General features: G+C 39.1%; 1 protein-coding gene across 1 annotated transcript; it reads left to right on the top strand.

The window, feature by feature from the left end:
* The first annotated feature begins 3,686 nt into the window (after nt 1-3,686).
* LOC138843181 (vomeronasal type-2 receptor 116-like) lies at nt 3,687-15,048 on the top strand. Its single transcript, XM_070067615.1, has 6 exons — nt 3,687-3,727; nt 3,952-4,243; nt 5,461-6,267; nt 9,964-10,191; nt 11,383-11,506; nt 14,135-15,048. Exons 1-6 carry the CDS (start codon nt 3,687-3,689, stop codon nt 15,046-15,048), a joined length of 2,406 nt encoding a protein of 801 aa, XP_069923716.1.
* The last annotated feature ends 1,795 nt before the right edge of the window (nt 15,049-16,843 follow it).

Raw genomic sequence — 16,843 nt, 5'->3', positions numbered from 1 at the left:
ACACAAAAATCATAGTGGCCTGTCCATCCATGTTTTGCTAATGTTATTGGAGAACTAGGGTTAGCTTCCATAAAGATGCAACCAAATCTTTAGGATGAGTTGCAAAGAGCCCATAGCCAAGCCAACCTTGAACTATATCATACACCTATGTTGATTGTATTAAGTCAATTCCCAATTTGTTAGAAGGGTTCATGGAGAAACATTTCTAATCATTTGAACCCATTAGGTTGTGGCCACCAAAAAAAAAAAAAAAAAAAAAAAAAACTAATTTCTACCAAAAAGAAACATTGAGGATAGGGAGTTTGAGAAAAAATAATGACTGCTAAGAAAACATGCACCTCCCACCTCTCATTTGAGTGTTCTCTCTCTTTCCAATTATGCCTTTTGTACAGTTTCAGCAACTTCCAAGGAAAATCCAATTTGCAAACAGGGCTCGGGATAATGTATCCTTCCATGATCAAGGCACAGTATGGCACACTATGATAAACAGAGTATGTGGATTTTTCTTTGGGTCTTGGGTTGCTGGTTAAAATTGGGGAGTTTCCATGCAAGAGTGCACATGACCAAGACTTGGTCATCAATGCAGAGATGATAGAATGGCCTACTGTATTCAAGGAGGTGTCATTCCATGAGAATTAGAAACAGATGGAGGTGAGAGGATATGAGGTGTGAAATTTTAAAATATGCATTCAATTCTCATTTCACTTATATGCACAAACTATGATGTTCCTCACACATGTCCTCAGCCAGTGTCTATCGAATGTGCAAGTTTGTATCATCAGCTGAGAGAATTGTAGTAACAAAGCTAATAAATAGGGAAAGAAGCAAATTAAAAAGAAAGAAGAACATACACATGCTCGGATGCTACATATATTCCTGAATACATTCTGAAAGGCATAATTACATATGGTGAGAAAATTTACTGTATTTTGATGCACTCTGAACACAATTAGATTACACAAAAAGATGTTTAAGGGTAAGTGCAGGGATTCACTACTGCCCTTCTCTGGATATACTTAGTTATTTAAAATTCATGAAGCCAGTTTCTCCATCAGACTACTACAGGCCTGGGAGAGATATTAGGCACAGCCATGAAGAGACTTTCTGGGTACATATTGGGTCATCAGTGGTGAATGTGACCTTTCACCTTCTTGATGAAGGATCGTGTGAACAGGTAAAACTGAGTGTGTCTTTTTTTAATTCCAACAGTAATTCTTTCTACAATTGACAAATCCATCAAAACAATAGACTGACGTAACAACTCTTGGCCCCTGTGCACGCAGGTTTACAGAGCTCTGTCCCAGCAGTGCCCCAGGGAGGAATGAGAGTTCAAAGCATGTTTTCCAAAGCTGTTTTTCCCCATAATGGAGAGTGGCAGGTGCATAGCCTCAGGGCAGGGTGATGCCATGAATTCCTGGATGGGACAGAAATGAAGCAATAAAATATATAAAAGCCAGAGCTCTTCTGATCTCAGGGACATTAAGGCAAGGTTAAACACTGTGACTCCATTTGAAATGTCTTCCTTGTGGTTCTAGCTGTGTCCCTGTGTGAACCAGTATTTAGCACACACTATCTACAGCTTGAGGGCATACAGGAATCCTGGGACCAGTTATGTACTACGCAGATATCTAGTCTCACTACAGGGGGCTGAGACATCAGAGATAATACAGACCATTCTCTCCCAATATCAGCAGAGACTTCAGCCTTTAACTTTATGTTTGGTTCACTTGACATGTTGTTTTCTGTGATTTTTCTCAACCCACTCCTGAATTTTTCATACAGTTCACAGGACATATCTCCCTGGAAATGTTATAATTCCATGAGGCCAAGTGTCTATAGAGATGGAGACTTGGTACTGGGTGGGTTTTTCCCCCTTTACTTCCTGGAACCAGAATCAGACATGATCCGGTTATCTTTTTTATCCAGGCCAATGGATAAAATGGAGAGAGACCGGTAAGTCCAACACTGAGTTATGTGTCAACTGTGGTTCAGACTGTGAGAGAGTGTGTGCTTGTACCTGTGTGTGGTTAATTGCACTTGGGAATTCTTAAAAAAGAACATATAGAGAAGTTGAAGGAATGCATGTCAATGAAGGCTGCACTTGCTTCCCTTCTTTTGCCTTTCACAACGGTCCCTTTACATTTTCTGTTTGCTCTCCACTCCTGCAGAGAGTGAGAGATGGACATTTTCACCCACTCTATTGATCTCACCTCCTGATCAGCCTCCAAGAATCTTGAAATGAATATGCAAGGTCTGAACTTAAGACCTGGCAGCCTTGTGTAATGGAAAAAAGAAGTAAACCTGTCAGCTTGCAGCTGACAACAAGTGCTGTAAGTAACCCAGCAGTGAATAAAAATCCCTGTACCAGGGAATTAATTGCAATTAAGCAAAAATGATTAAAAGCAAGAAACATTTCAGTTCAATGCTCTTAAGTTTCATTCAAATAAGTAAAACTACGTATGGAACAGTCTTCAGTAGCATATTTTTAAAATTATTTACTTGATAGGTAGAGTTACAGACAGTGAGAGGGAGAGACAGAGAGAAAAGTCTTCTGTCTGCTGGTTCACTCTCCAAATAGCCGCAATGGCCAGAGCTTTGTCAATCCAAAGCCAGGAGCCAGGAGATTCTTCTGGGTCTCCCACACGGGTGCAAGGGACCAAGGACTTGGGCCATCTTCTACTGCTTTCCCTGGCAATAGCAGACAGCTGGATGGGAATAGGAGCAGCTTGGACTAAAACTGGTGCCCATATGGGATGTGGCACCACAGGCAGAGGATTAACCTACTACGACACAGTGCCAGCCCCATCAGTAGCATATTTTTTGATTGGTCTACATAGTGTATAACAAATAAACCCTGTTTCTGAAATAAAAAAAAAAAAAACTTTTGAATCACCTATTTATAAAAAGTAACAAAATTTGACTATTTTAGGTAAAAAAATTCAAATTCTCTTTGTTAGAATAATACAGAATTGTGTGAAACTTGAGAAAAATGCACTTATCCTAAAATCAAACACTGAATTTTAGAAAATGTATAGGCATATTTCATAAATTTAACACATATTGAAATAACAATCTATTAACCTCAACATTTAAAAAGGGATCAATGCACCCAAACAACAGATGACTCCATAAATTGATTTAATCCCACGTAATCTATTGACAAGTATGTATTTGCTTGACATTCAAATTATGGATAAAATATAGAAATAAGAAAAAATTTTGTAAGAAGAGGTGCAAAGGTATCCATTGTGTGAAAACAAAACATTCACACTCTTGGACAGGTAAAATTTGAGAGCCATTACTAAATCCCAAGAACTCATAATTTTGGTTAAGCTTTATAGAAACATGCAGAAAATATTAAAGAATAAAGAGTGAAATGGTGAAATGGAATTCAGAGCTTGAGGAAAATAAAGTGAACATTGTAAATATTCTGACAATTTGACGTTCTGAATGAAATGCTCTTTTTTAAAGCAACTATGTTTGAACAAAATTGCTTCTGTGAATGTTGGTATATTAAGTGGAAAATTACAGAAAGGGCTCATAAAAATGGCTTTGGTGAATAAATTAGAGATGCTTCCAAATGCTAAAATGACTGACAAGTCAGATGGTGTTCAATTATTTCAAAAGGTACTGAAAACAGTGATGCTTGCCTCTTGGGTTCCATCCTTAAGTAGAAGTGAAATCCCATGTTGGGACACATCAAGGCTTTCCTGAAGGGCTTGGGAAGGTGAGTGTGATCATGGGCACAGTTTGCTTCAGAGGAGTCCAATGGCCATTCCATGATCTTCTAGAGCCCTTGGAACCTCACTCACACCTCCTCCATGTGCCAGAGCCTCAGCTCATCACTGAATGGAAGCCTGAGTCTGACCATTGCTGCTTCAGGGCATGGCTGTGGTGTTGCTCTTAATTCCATACTCTCTCCCTTCTTTTTGATGCTGCCCCTCTCTTTAGGTGGCTGTGGAAGAACTACCAATATGTGCTGGCCTTCTTCTTTGCCATCCAGGAGATCAATAAGGACCCCCAGCTCCTCCCCAACCTGACCCTGGGTTTCCAACTCTACAATTCTGTAACCAGTGGTCACTTCACCCTGAGGAGCACTCTGCACTGGCTGACTGGAAAGCATCATCTCATCCCTAACTACACCTGCCAGACACAAGGCAAGACAGTTGCCATCATTGCTGGAACCACATCAGCATTTTTGGCTGAAATTGGAACGATGTTGGAGCTCTACAAAACCCCACAGGTAAATGGGTTGTGAAATCTGGTGAGAAATACTTCCATCTCCCACCAGATCTGTTACATCTGGGGCAAGGTCCTGTGGAAGCCAAGTGACATATTCCACTATTAGTTGAAAAAGATTTTGGGGAATTCCTTAGACTGAGAAAGGGAAGGAACAGTGGAAGCTGAGAGCCTCCACCAAGATACTCTTCTGGGGCCAATGTATCCATCCCCACCTCTTGGGAATATAGATTGTTGACTGTTCACAGGAAATACCCACAGCACAGAGATGTCCTAGGATGACTCCATGTTATACATGGATATATGAAGACCTGGGACAGTACTTTCCTTTGGATTCCACGGAACATAACAGCCCCAATGATCATTAAAGAGTGTTTGGGGCTGAGTTACAGTTGCATGAGATTTCACACCCTTCCAATCCTGACTTCTTCACATTCAGCAGATTCCTTCACAGCATTCCCAGTTCACTTTCCATGTGCAACAAAGAGATTTAAATCTTACTGTGTGTTTCATGAACTGAGAAACAATGAGACACACACAGTGTACACCCATTCACTAGTTTAGTCAACAAATACCCACTATGGTTCTGCTGCTGACTGCCCTTGAAAAACTGAGGGGCCTGGAACTCAATTCAAATCTCCCAATTAGGTGTCAGGAACCCAATTACATAATCCATTCAAGCGACCTCCAAGGGTCTGCATTCACATTCTTAGGATTCTTAAAGGAAACCCACTTCAAACAGGTGGCAATCTACACACATTACCAGCAAACTCACAGTAGAGTAGCATAGGAGGATTCTGGTCTGAAAAGCAAGTTTAAGAAAACTCAGAGATGGTAGGTGAGTGTTTTCTTCAAGGCAATTTAGGTTATGACAGAAAAATTAATGAAATTCAAGCTATCAAGAAATCAACACAGTAAAAGGTTGTTTGGCTCAGAGGAAACATTAACACCAGTTTCAATGGGGGCTATCTCCAGATGTAACATGGGGTGAAAAGTGGGAAAAACCAATGTCCTGGTCCAAAATCCATGCACTCTTCTTCCCTCAAATGAATATGAAGATTTACAGGTATCTTACACATTTTTGCATGCTGTGAGTGAGGATATCCATTCTAATCCTGAAAGCAATAAGCATTGAAGCATGGATTTCTCTGAACCCAGATGATAGAACGTGGTCTTCTCTACCCACAAACCTCAGATCATCATGGTTTTCTTTCCATTCAGATCACATACGGTCCTTTTGATCCCATGCTAAGTGAGAGAGACAAGTTTCCATCGCTCTATCAGATGGCCACTAGTGACAGCTCTCTGGCCTGTGGAATGCTCTCCTTGCTACTACATTTTGGCTGGATTTGGGTGGCGATCTTTGTATCTAATGATATTAAAGGAGAGAAGTTCCTACAGGATATTGAAGCTGAGATGGTAAAGAAAGGTGTCTGCTTGGCCTATTCAGTAAAGCTCCCTGACGCTAAGTCAAGGTATGAAGAAAGTGAAATCTCTTTCCTAGAGGGGATCCGAATTGCATCAGCAAATGTGCATATTCTATATGGTGATGTGAGGAGCCTCTATACCATGGAATTTCTAAGCAAATACTATTTAACCCTGGGGAAGGTGTGGATCATGGCTGCAAAGTGGGAGATTGTTGTGCATGAGACAGACCACATGCTGCACTCTTTTCATGGAGGCTTCTCATTTTCACACCACAAGGGAGTAATTCCTGGCCTCAACCACTTTGTCAAGACAGTGGACCCTTCCCACTACCCAGAAGATTTCTTCCTCAGTCAACTATGGCTTCATGCTTTTCACTGCTTACCTCCTGGGTCACTTTGTGGAACAATTGGAGTCTGCCCACCAAATGCTTCCTTTGAGTTTTTCCCAGGACACATTGACATGCTGACCATATCTGACTCCAGCTATTTCATCTACAATGCTGTGTATGCAGTGGCCCATGCCCTCCATAAGATGCTTTCAGAGCAAATAGAAAAGGGATCTCCAGGAGATGCAGCTCAACCTAGGATTCTTCCATGGCAGGTAAACATCTCCCAGAACAGGACATGCACTGAACACCTGATAGCATTCTCAGGTATTTTTATTGCATTACCATATGACCGTGTTTTCATGTTGAGAATGGCATGATCAGGTATGATGAAAAGTGGGCTCTTTCATACTTCACTGTGTTTAGATACATCTGTAATAGTTATCTGAGTGTAGAGGATTTGTTATCTGCTATTGAACATTTTAAAAAACAATTTCTGCTATGGAACATGTTGAAAATATTTAAAAACAGTATAAATACTATGAAATGCACATAAGTCTACAGATAAATAGTTTTGGACATCTGATCACACTGATAACCAATGCCAAAAAATAGAACATAGCATTACTAATACCTAAATAGAGCTCTATATCCCCTACTCAATTTCTTTTTTTACATGTGATAGAGGAGCATATTGTCAATAACATGGTATGCTGCAGGGAAACAATATTAAGATTACATAGACAGTGATCAGACAACCACACCATTTTATACTCTATATATTAACTAGCACAAATAAGAGAAAACAAGATGTTTTTGTAGGCCTGGCTTATGTAATTTACTGTAATGTCCTCCAGTTTTAAATGTCAAGATTTCATTTTTCTCATGGATAAGTAATATTCAAATATATATATATATATATATCACAAATATATATATATAGATATCAGAATTCCATCACCCAGTCATCAGTTGATGAACATTTAGATGATTCCACATCTTAGGTATTGTGCATTGAGCTGCTATAGAACTGGGAGTGCAAGTGACTTTTTCATGTGCTTATTTTGTTTCCTTTGGATGCATTCACTAGAGTGAGAGAACTGGGCCATGTGGTAGAACTAGTATTGTTTTTTTGAGGAATTTCTCTACTATCTTCCATTATGGTTGTGCCAGCTTACAATCATTCCCATCAAATGTATTGGCGTATTTTTTTTTTCAGATCCTCATCAGAATTTGTTATTTTTCAAATTTTGGATAATACTCATTCTTGGCGGAGTGGAGTGAAATCTCACTGTAGTTGTTATTGGCACTTCCCTAATGGTTAGCAGTCCTGATCATCTTTTCATATTTCTCTTGGCCATTTGTATTTCATCCTTTGAAAAATGCCTGTTATTATCCTTAGGTCATTTCTTAACTGGATTTTTGGTTATGTTGTTGTTAAGTTTCTTGAACTCCTTATATAATCTGGAGATTAATACTTTATTGGATCCATGTTTTGCAAATATTTTCCCCCATTCTGTAAGTAGTGTCTTCACTTGGATGAGTGTATCTTTTGCTGAGTTACTTAACTTAATGTATTTTTGTTGCCTTTATTGCCTTTATTTCTTGTATCTTATCCAAGAAATTGTTTCCTAGATAAATGTCCTGCAGTGTTTCCCCAGTATTTGCCTCTTATAATTTGATGGTTTTGGATTTAGGCTTAGATCCTTGATAAAATATGAGTTGATATTTTTATAGGGTGTAAGGTAACAGTCTGAATTCAAATATCTGCAAATAGAAATCCAAATTTCCCAACACTACTTGTTGAAGAGACTGTCTATTTCTAGGGAGTGAGTTTAGTTCCATGCAACATTTTCAACTCAGACTCTATAATGACAGATCATAGAAGAACAATGTTTCTCACTGTAGGATGAAATGCTATAAAGTATCTTTTTTTTGACAGGCAGAGTGGACAGTGAGAGAGAGAGACAGAGAGAAAGGTCTTCCTTTGCCATTAGTTCACCCTCCAATGGCCGCCGCGGCCGGCGCGCCACGGCCAGCAGGCTGCGGCACCGTGCTGATCCGATGGCAGGAGCCAGGTACTTATCCTGGTCTCCCATGGGGTGCAGGGCCCAAGTACTTGGGCCATCCTCCACTGCACTCCCTGGCCACAGCAGAGAGCTGGCCTGGAAGAAGGGCAACCGGGACAGAATCTGGCGCCCCGACCAGGACTAGAACCCGGTGTGTCGGCGCCGCAAGGTGGAGGATTAGCCAAGTGAGCTGCGGCGCCGGCCTATAAAGTATCTTAATACAGCTCATTACAAAGACTGGAAAGAAGATAATGATCAAAAACTACTCTTTTCTTTGGAATGATTGCAAAGCTAGGAAATATGGACTATGTTGTATCCCACAGCAGCTAAAAATCTTTCTGACTTTAAAATATCCCCTATCATCTCAAAAGGTAGCATTATATGCAATAAAAATGAGTCAAAGTGCAGAGAGAGAAATAAAAGTCATGACACCACGGCTCACTAGGCTAATCCTCTGCCTGCAGCACTGGTACTCCAGGTTCTAGTCCCGGTTGGGGCACCAGTTCTGTCCCAGTTGCTCATCTTCCAGTCCAGCTCTCTGCTGTGGCCTGGGATGGCAATGGAGGATGGCCCAATTGCTTTGGCCCAGCACCCACATGGGAGACCAGGAGGAAGCACCTGGCTCCTGGCTTCAGATCAGCGCAGCACACCAGCCATAGCAGCCATTTGGGGGGTGAACCAATATAAAAGGTAGACCTTTCTCTGTCTCTCTCTCTCACTGTCTAACTCTGCCTGTCAAAAAAAAAGTCATGGCACATTATTATTAAACTTTACTAAGGTGAAAATATTTTATAATAAATTACACATATACATCATACATAATTTTATAAGTTTAGAATTACCAAGGGCAGCCAGGGATGTACAAGCTGATTTGGGAAAATGTTTATTAAGAAAAATTATGCTTCAATTTTTAATTCATTTAATTAAATTCAACTGCACATTAGCAGGAAGCTGAATCAGTAGTAGAAAAGCTGGGATTTAAACTGGCACTCACAGGGGTTCTGGGCACAGTGGAAAGTGGCTTCACCTGCTGCACCACAAGACAGCACAAATTTGTTAAATGAAGAAATTTTTTCTAATATAAAAGAACATATTTTATGTATTTCATTGATACAATTCTAAGAAGATAACCATCCTTTTTTTTTTCCTTTCTCAATCCCCACTACTTCCTTTCCTATTTTCCTTTTAATTTTTGCAATAACATCATTTCCATTTACTTTAAGTTGCAGGGTTAATACACTACTAATCATAAGTTCCACAAGTGAAAAGTAGAAAGACTACTACTCCACAGGAATTTACACAAGGGTGATAAACACAAACCAAATCCAGAGAAGACAGTTTCATTTTTATATATTGTGGGTTTTTCTTCCATTCTATAAATGGTACCTGTCACCAAAAAAAATTATTTGATATTTTCTTTATGGAATGGCTATATTTTGTTATGCATAATGGTATCCAGCTGAATCTATTTTTTTTAAAAAAGAGAGAATTTCATAATTTTGGGGGGGTAGGATTAAACTTTTAAAAGTGCACACAGTTGCACTCCCCTGTGGAACCATCACAATGATCAAGATATCTCACATACAAAGCCGTGTTGTTCTCATGTGGAAGAACTAAGATGAGCTTTCCTAAATCTCTGACTAATCCTTCATGGTCAGCCACCTTGTGGGACACATTCTGTGATTTCTCTGTTTGTATTCAAATGCTCCCCATCATTTTAATTGGGGAGAGGCAGAATTCCCCACACTTGAACCCACAATATGGTGACCATTCAGACAAAACTCAGCCTTTACCAAATAGACTCTCTGAGGATAGAGAGGAGGGGAAAGCAGGATTTCTCATGTGCACCTCCCACCTCTCATCTGAATGTTCTCCCTCTTTCCAATTGTGCCTCCCTTCCAGCTTCATCCACTTCTGAGGAAAATCCAATTTACCAACAGTGCTGGGGAGGATGTTTCCTTCCATGAAACAAGACATCGTATGTCACACTGTGATATCCACAACATTGTAAATTTTCCCGCTGGATTTCGTTTGCTGATTAAAATTGGGGAGTTTTCCTCTGAGAGTGCACACGGCCAAGAGTTGGTCCTCAATGAAGACATGATAGAATGGCCTGTTGCATTTAAGGAGGTGTGGATCCATGGGAATATTGGATACATATGGAGGTTCTGAATAGAATCTGAGAGGAGATTATGTGTGAGAATTTAAATAAGCATTCAACTCTCATTTCACATCTTGGCTTCCAAAGTTATGGTGTTCCTTACACATATAAGAACCAGTGTGTATTAGAAGTGCACATGTGTATTAGATATTGTTGTTTTTTACTTTTGGCATATTTATGCATCCCGAGGTTGAGTGACTAGAATGAGCAAGGTTAAGGAATGGAGACAGAGATCAATATACAGAAATAAATTACTAAATGCATGTATACACAGATTCTAAAATTTTATTTCAACTTTATTATTTATATAACTTGAAAAAATTTCATGTATTTATATATATTTATAAGCATAGTGATATTTTAATCACTTGGTGAGAGTCATTATTATGTTTTGATGCAGTATGAACACAAGTAAATTATGAGTTGACTATTTGTAGAAACTATTCCCATTTTCCTTTGTCATTGTGCTTGTGAATCAGTTCAGTTTTTCTTCTGAATATCACCACACAGCTGTGATAAAAAATTTATCATCATTGTGCTGTTGATACACCCCAGGCAATTTTGTGGCTGATTTTTATGACTATTGTATGTTATGCCACAAATGCATTGGTAGAATCAGGAATTGATGCTCTCCCTGGGTCTAGACATTTAGAAGTAGATCAATGCGCAATCCATGGTTTGTAACATTTGCTCATCTTTTACTTGTAGGCTTGTCTTTTTTCTGAGTAGCTACTAATAGAAGTGTACTTAGTCATCATATTTTTTGGATATTTTTTTCTTGCATGTAAAATCTACTCAATAAAGGAAAGAGACATGTAAAATAGTCTCAGACATACACATTCTGAGAATGATTACCACATAAAAACTGAACTGAAAAGATTTCAGAGGAAGCAATTCAATCAAGAGACAAATGCCCAGAAGCATAGATCCAGTGATGAGCAAAATTAAACCCATCAGGTGCCCTCATAATATTTGGCAGTCAATTGACAAACCTGGAATGAGCATCTTAGAAACTCCAATGGGATGTATGAATAAAATCAACAAATACAGACTGGGGAGGACATAATGATGACCTTGGGATGAAAAGGCAGTTAGAGACATCCTATCACAGTGCTTAATGTCATGCAAAGCAATAACCATCACTTCTCTTTCCCCATCAGACTCCTCAGTCTTTGTGTAGCCAGAGGTGTGGTCCAGGATTCAGGAAAATACCACAGGAAGGAAAACATGTCTGCTGCTATACTTGCGTTGTTTGTCCAGAAAGAGACATTTCCAATCATACAGGTAGAAAACATATAACTTACCTGTGAGAACCCCAGGTTCTGAACTGTTTCTTGATAAAAAGTAAACCAAGAATATTTGCGATGAGATAATAGTCTTCACTCATTATTTCCATTCCCTTGTTGTATGCTCACTATTGCCATCTCATTAAGTGTAAGCTGTTGTCTAGTGGTGCTTATCCTCTCAAGCTCAATGCTGACAATAATTCTATCTGTCATCCTTCTTTCCCATCCAATGATGGACAAGACTCTCAAATTGAGATCTAAGGTCTAAACAAGAAATACAATATTTGTGTTTTTAAGGATATCTAGAAGGCTTGAAATCAAAACTTTTTAATAAACAACTGATAAGCAGGTAGCTACTTCACATGAATTGTGATGGGAATACTGTATTACTTTCTGTGCTGCCTCTTTGACAAAATGCATGGTGTGCAGTACACATAATGAATGCAACCACTTTTCCTTTATGTACAAACCAGTAGAAGAGGAAAAACAAGATTCAATATAGAGACACAGCATCCTAAAAATGATGCAACTTGCTAACTCAAAAAACATTTAAGGAATGTTAAGCATCAAATAAAATATCAAAGCCAAATGTTTTGAGAAATGTAAAAGTCTCATTGGTAAATAGTTCCACTGTTCAATGTAGAATAAATATGGTATTAATAATTTGAATTCTTCCAAAGGATGTTTTAATTCACATAATCTTTGCTCAAGAAATATTTTGATTTCAGTATCTTCAAACAAGCTATATATAGTTTCAAGTATAAAGAAGATAACAGAAAAATGACTTCAAGTTTCTGTGAAAACACTCAACATGCAGAAAGTTAGTGAAAGAAAGAAAACTAAAGTATCATGCATTAACCCATTGTACAATATACCCTTGCCTATGTATTCCTGGGGTATCTCTGAGACAGGTGCCAGAAGCACCTACATTCTATTAAAAGTAAACAGTATACATTGAAAAGAATTGAAAGAGAGAATTCCTCTAAATTTTTGCAAATGTTCATATTCCCTCTTTTTACAAAATATATTTATTTATTTGTTTCAATATTAGAGTTACAGATAGAGGGAGAGTGTAATAGAGAGGGAGAGAAGATACAGAGAAAATCTTCCATCGGGTAGATTCACTTTCCAGATAGCTGCAATAGCTGGTTATGGGCCAGGCCAAAGAAAGAAACCAGGAGCTTCTTCCAGGTCTTGCAGAGGCCCAAACATTTGAGCCTTCCTCTGCTGGTTTCCTAGGCACATTGGCATGGAGATGGTTTGGAAGTGAAGCAGCCAGGACATGAACAGGTGCCTGTATGAGATGCCATCATCGCAAACAGTGACTTTAACCACTACATCACAAGTCTTGTCCCAGAAGCTTGTATTTTTGCATGAGCACCAAGGATAAAAGCAAAGTAGGACTCTTACTGCAAGTGTAGCCATACTAATAACATTTTTTTTTTTATTTTTTAAAAAAAGATTTATCTATTTTATTTGAAAATCAGAGATTCAGAGAATGAGAAGAGAGAGAGAGAGAGAGAGAGAGAGAGAGAGAGAGAGAGAGAGAAAATTTCAATCTAATTGTCAGGCCCCAGATGGAAACATTGGCTCAGGCTGGGCCAGGCAGAAGCCAGGAGCCAAGAGCTTCCTTTGGGTCTCCCACATGGGTGTGGGGGCCCCAAGTACTTGGGCCATCTTCTGCTATTCTTCCTAGGCAATTAGCAGGGACCTGGATTGGAAACTGATCAACTGGGACACAAAACAATATCCATATGGGATGCTGGCATTGTAGGTGGTGGCTTTACCTACTATGCCACAACAATGACCCTATTTTTGTTTGTTTGACATTTGAAAGAGAGACATATTCACCAACTGGCCTATTCTTAATGACTTTTCTCATGCTGTAGCAGCAGAAGTGCATTATTTCAAGTGAGACAATGTGGTGTACAATTTGGTGTTCACGTGAGATAAAATGGTGAAAAAGTCATGCTTTCAGGTTAACAAGAGTACCTAGTTGTGTTTCGGTAACATGATGAAAATACTACTTACTTTCTTATAACCTCAGAAAGATAAACAGCTACAGTTCTCTTTTATTCAAGCACAGTATCACAACAGATATATGGAAATACTGACAAGATGAGTCCATGTAGGAATTAGAGTAGAGAAAAATGTACGGAGGTCTCAGGAATGACACATGATTTATATAAGTCATCTCCATTTGAGAATAAGTGAGAAAAACCTTAACACTGATGACCCCAGATAAATACTATAATCCATGTGAATAAAAGGATTCTTCTGAGAAAGTAACTGGGGGCTGTAGTGAAGAGGGCTTGGAAGAATCCATGCCCATATGAAATACAGGAAATTCATCATTTTATAGAAATTAAAACACTAAAATAAAATCTCTGAGCGATAAGATGAGTTCACAGAGCCCCATGTGCCTAGGTGCTTGTTTGAATGAATTTCTGCCAAATGGAAATGGGCATTCTCACTGGATTAGGAATGCAGGAATTTTCTCTAGTGTTTCTTGGTATCCATCACTACAGGCTGGACTCAATGTGACATTGCAAAGGTGACCATATTTCTTAACAGGGATAGAGGAGAAAATTATGAAATGGAAACAGAGTCTTACTTTTTCCCACAGATGCAGAGCAGTGTATCCCGTGTGCAGATGATGAGTACCCAAACATGGAAAGAAACCACTGCCTCCCCAAGCTGGTGACATTCTTAGCCTTTGAGGAATCCCTGGGGATGGCTCTGGCCTGTGTGGCTCTGTGCTTCTCTGTCCTCACAGCTGCAGTCCTCTGGGTCTTTGTGAAGCACCGAGACACTCCCATCGTCAAGGCCAATAATAGGACCCTCAGCTACATCCTGCTCATCACCCTCCTCCTGTGCTTCCTCTGTTCCTTACTCTTCATTGGCCGTCCAAACACAGCCACCTGCCTCCTCCAGCAAATAGCATTTGGTCTTTTGTTCACAGTGGCTGTTTCTACTGTGCTGGCCAAGACCATCACTGTGATTTTGGCCTTCAAAGCACTGAAACCTGGAAGAACAATGAGGCGACTGCTGGTATCAGGAGCTTCTAACTCCCTCATTCCCATCTGCTTCCTGATCCAACTGGCTCTCTGTGGCATCTGGTTGGGAACCTATCCTCCCTTTATTGAGTTAGATGCACACTCTGAGCATGGCCACATCATCCTGGTTTGCAACAAGGGCTCAGTCACTGCCTTCTACTGTGTCCTGGGCTACCTGGGCTCCTTGGCCCTGGTGAGCTTCACTGTGGCTTTTCTAGCCAGGAATCTGCCTGACACGTTCAATGAAGCCAAGTTCCTGACGTTCAGCATGCTGGTGTTCTGCAGTGTCTGGGTGACCTTCCTGCCTGTCTACCACAGCACCAAGGGGAAGGTCATGGTGGCTGTGGAGGTCTTCTCCATCTTGGCCTCCAGTGTAGGGCTCCTAGGCTGCATCTTTTTTCCCAAGTGCTACATTATACTCATAAAATCTGATAAAAATTCTTTGAAAGCTTTAAAGAACCAACACAGTTATGCAGGATCCTAAAGCATTTTTTCTTGAGTTTCTTCACATTTTCAAATTTTGTAAACAGAAACCAAAGGATAGTGGCATTCCAACACTGGAAAATAAGCAAAACTAAAAACCATCATTGGTTAGACATTTGTCCTAGCAATTAAGATGGCTTTGTCTCACATGACAGTAGCTGAGATTCCCAGGAAAATAAACCTTTTGAGTGAGTGGTGACAACTCAGAGTTATTCAGTTCCTGTCAGTCAATTTTTTTCTTGGCTTCTGGCTCTGGCCTCAATCCAGGCTCAGCCACTGTGGGCATTGAGAGGTGAAGCAGTGAAAGGTTGTTCTCTCAACAATCTCTCTCCTTCTCTCTGTTTCTCTTTCTGCCACTCAAAAAAACACAATTCAGGATAGAAATATTTTCATATAACATAAAAGGAATCACTGTTTTAGTACTGAAACAGAACTGGCCATCAACTTATAAAGAGCAATCTCATTTTATATGATAGGGCTATCCCTAAAAATGTGCACACTAACTAACTTCCTTTTTGTTTATCAATTTAGATGCTATATATGTTCATATTTGACAACACATTTCAGTTATACATTCTTTATGTTGCTTCTCTGAAGGTCATGGGGAATTTGTCATTTTGTGCTTATAATTTAAGTGGAATTAATTTCCCAAATATAAAAGTCAACTAATCCTTGAACATTCTTTTCTTTGGATGCTGTATTGTTCATAAATCTCTTAGTAAATAATTACTGTCTGGCTAATTGGAAATGGTATATTTATCACTTATGTAGGTAGTTTTCAGGATTACATAGGAGTGATGCTATAATTGTCTGATCTATCATTTGACTGCTAGCTTTGCTTAGTTTTTATTCCAGGAGACAATGATGCTATTTTTGAAATTCACACACCCCACAAGATCCACTGAAGTAAATAGAGCAAATAGAAAAGGGATCTCTAAGAGATGCAGCTCAACCTAGGATTCTCCCATGGTAGGTAAACATCTCCCAGAACAGAACACGCATTGAACACCTGTTGGCATCCTCAGGTATTTTTATTGCAGTTCCAAGTGATCAGGCATGATGGAAAGTGGGCTCTCTTTCATACCTCACTGGGCATAGATATATCTGTAGTTGTTATCTGTGTGTGGAGGATTTATGATCTGCTATTGAGCATTTAAAAAAACATTTCTGCTATGGAACATGTTGAAAATATTTAAAAACTGTATACATACTAAGAAATGCACGAACGTCTACAGATAAATGAGTTTTCATCATTGCATCACACTCATAATCAACACCCAAATTCAGCACATAGCATTGCTAGTATCCCAAAGGAGCTCTGTATCCCAACTCAATTTTTTTAACATGTGAAAGAGGAGCATATTGTCATTAACATGATATGATTCAGTGAAACTATGTTACTATTAAATAGCCAGTGATCTGACAACCACACAATTTTATACTCTGTATATTACCTAGCAGAAGTAAGAGAAAACTCAATATTATTTTAGGTCTGGCTTATATAATTTACTGTAATGACCTCCAGTTTTAAATGCCATGTATACATTCTTTCTCATGGCTGAGTAATATTCCATTATATATATATATACATGTACATATATATTTTTATGTATGTATATGTGTATATATGTGTGTGTGTGTGTGTGTATATATGTCACATTTCCTTCATACAGTCATCAGTTGATGGACATCTAGATGATTCCACATCCTAGCTAATGTGCATTGAGCTGCTATAAACATGGGAGTATAGGTTATTCCTTCATGTGCTGATTTCATTTCCTTTGAATGCATTCCCA

Source organism: Oryctolagus cuniculus (assembly GCF_964237555.1).
Source record: "Oryctolagus cuniculus chromosome 16 unlocalized genomic scaffold, mOryCun1.1 SUPER_16_unloc_1, whole genome shotgun sequence".
Taxonomy (NCBI): Eukaryota; Metazoa; Chordata; class Mammalia; order Lagomorpha; family Leporidae; genus Oryctolagus; species Oryctolagus cuniculus.
Note: the sequence above shows the minus strand (reverse complement) of the source record. Positions and strands in the feature narration are given on the sequence as shown.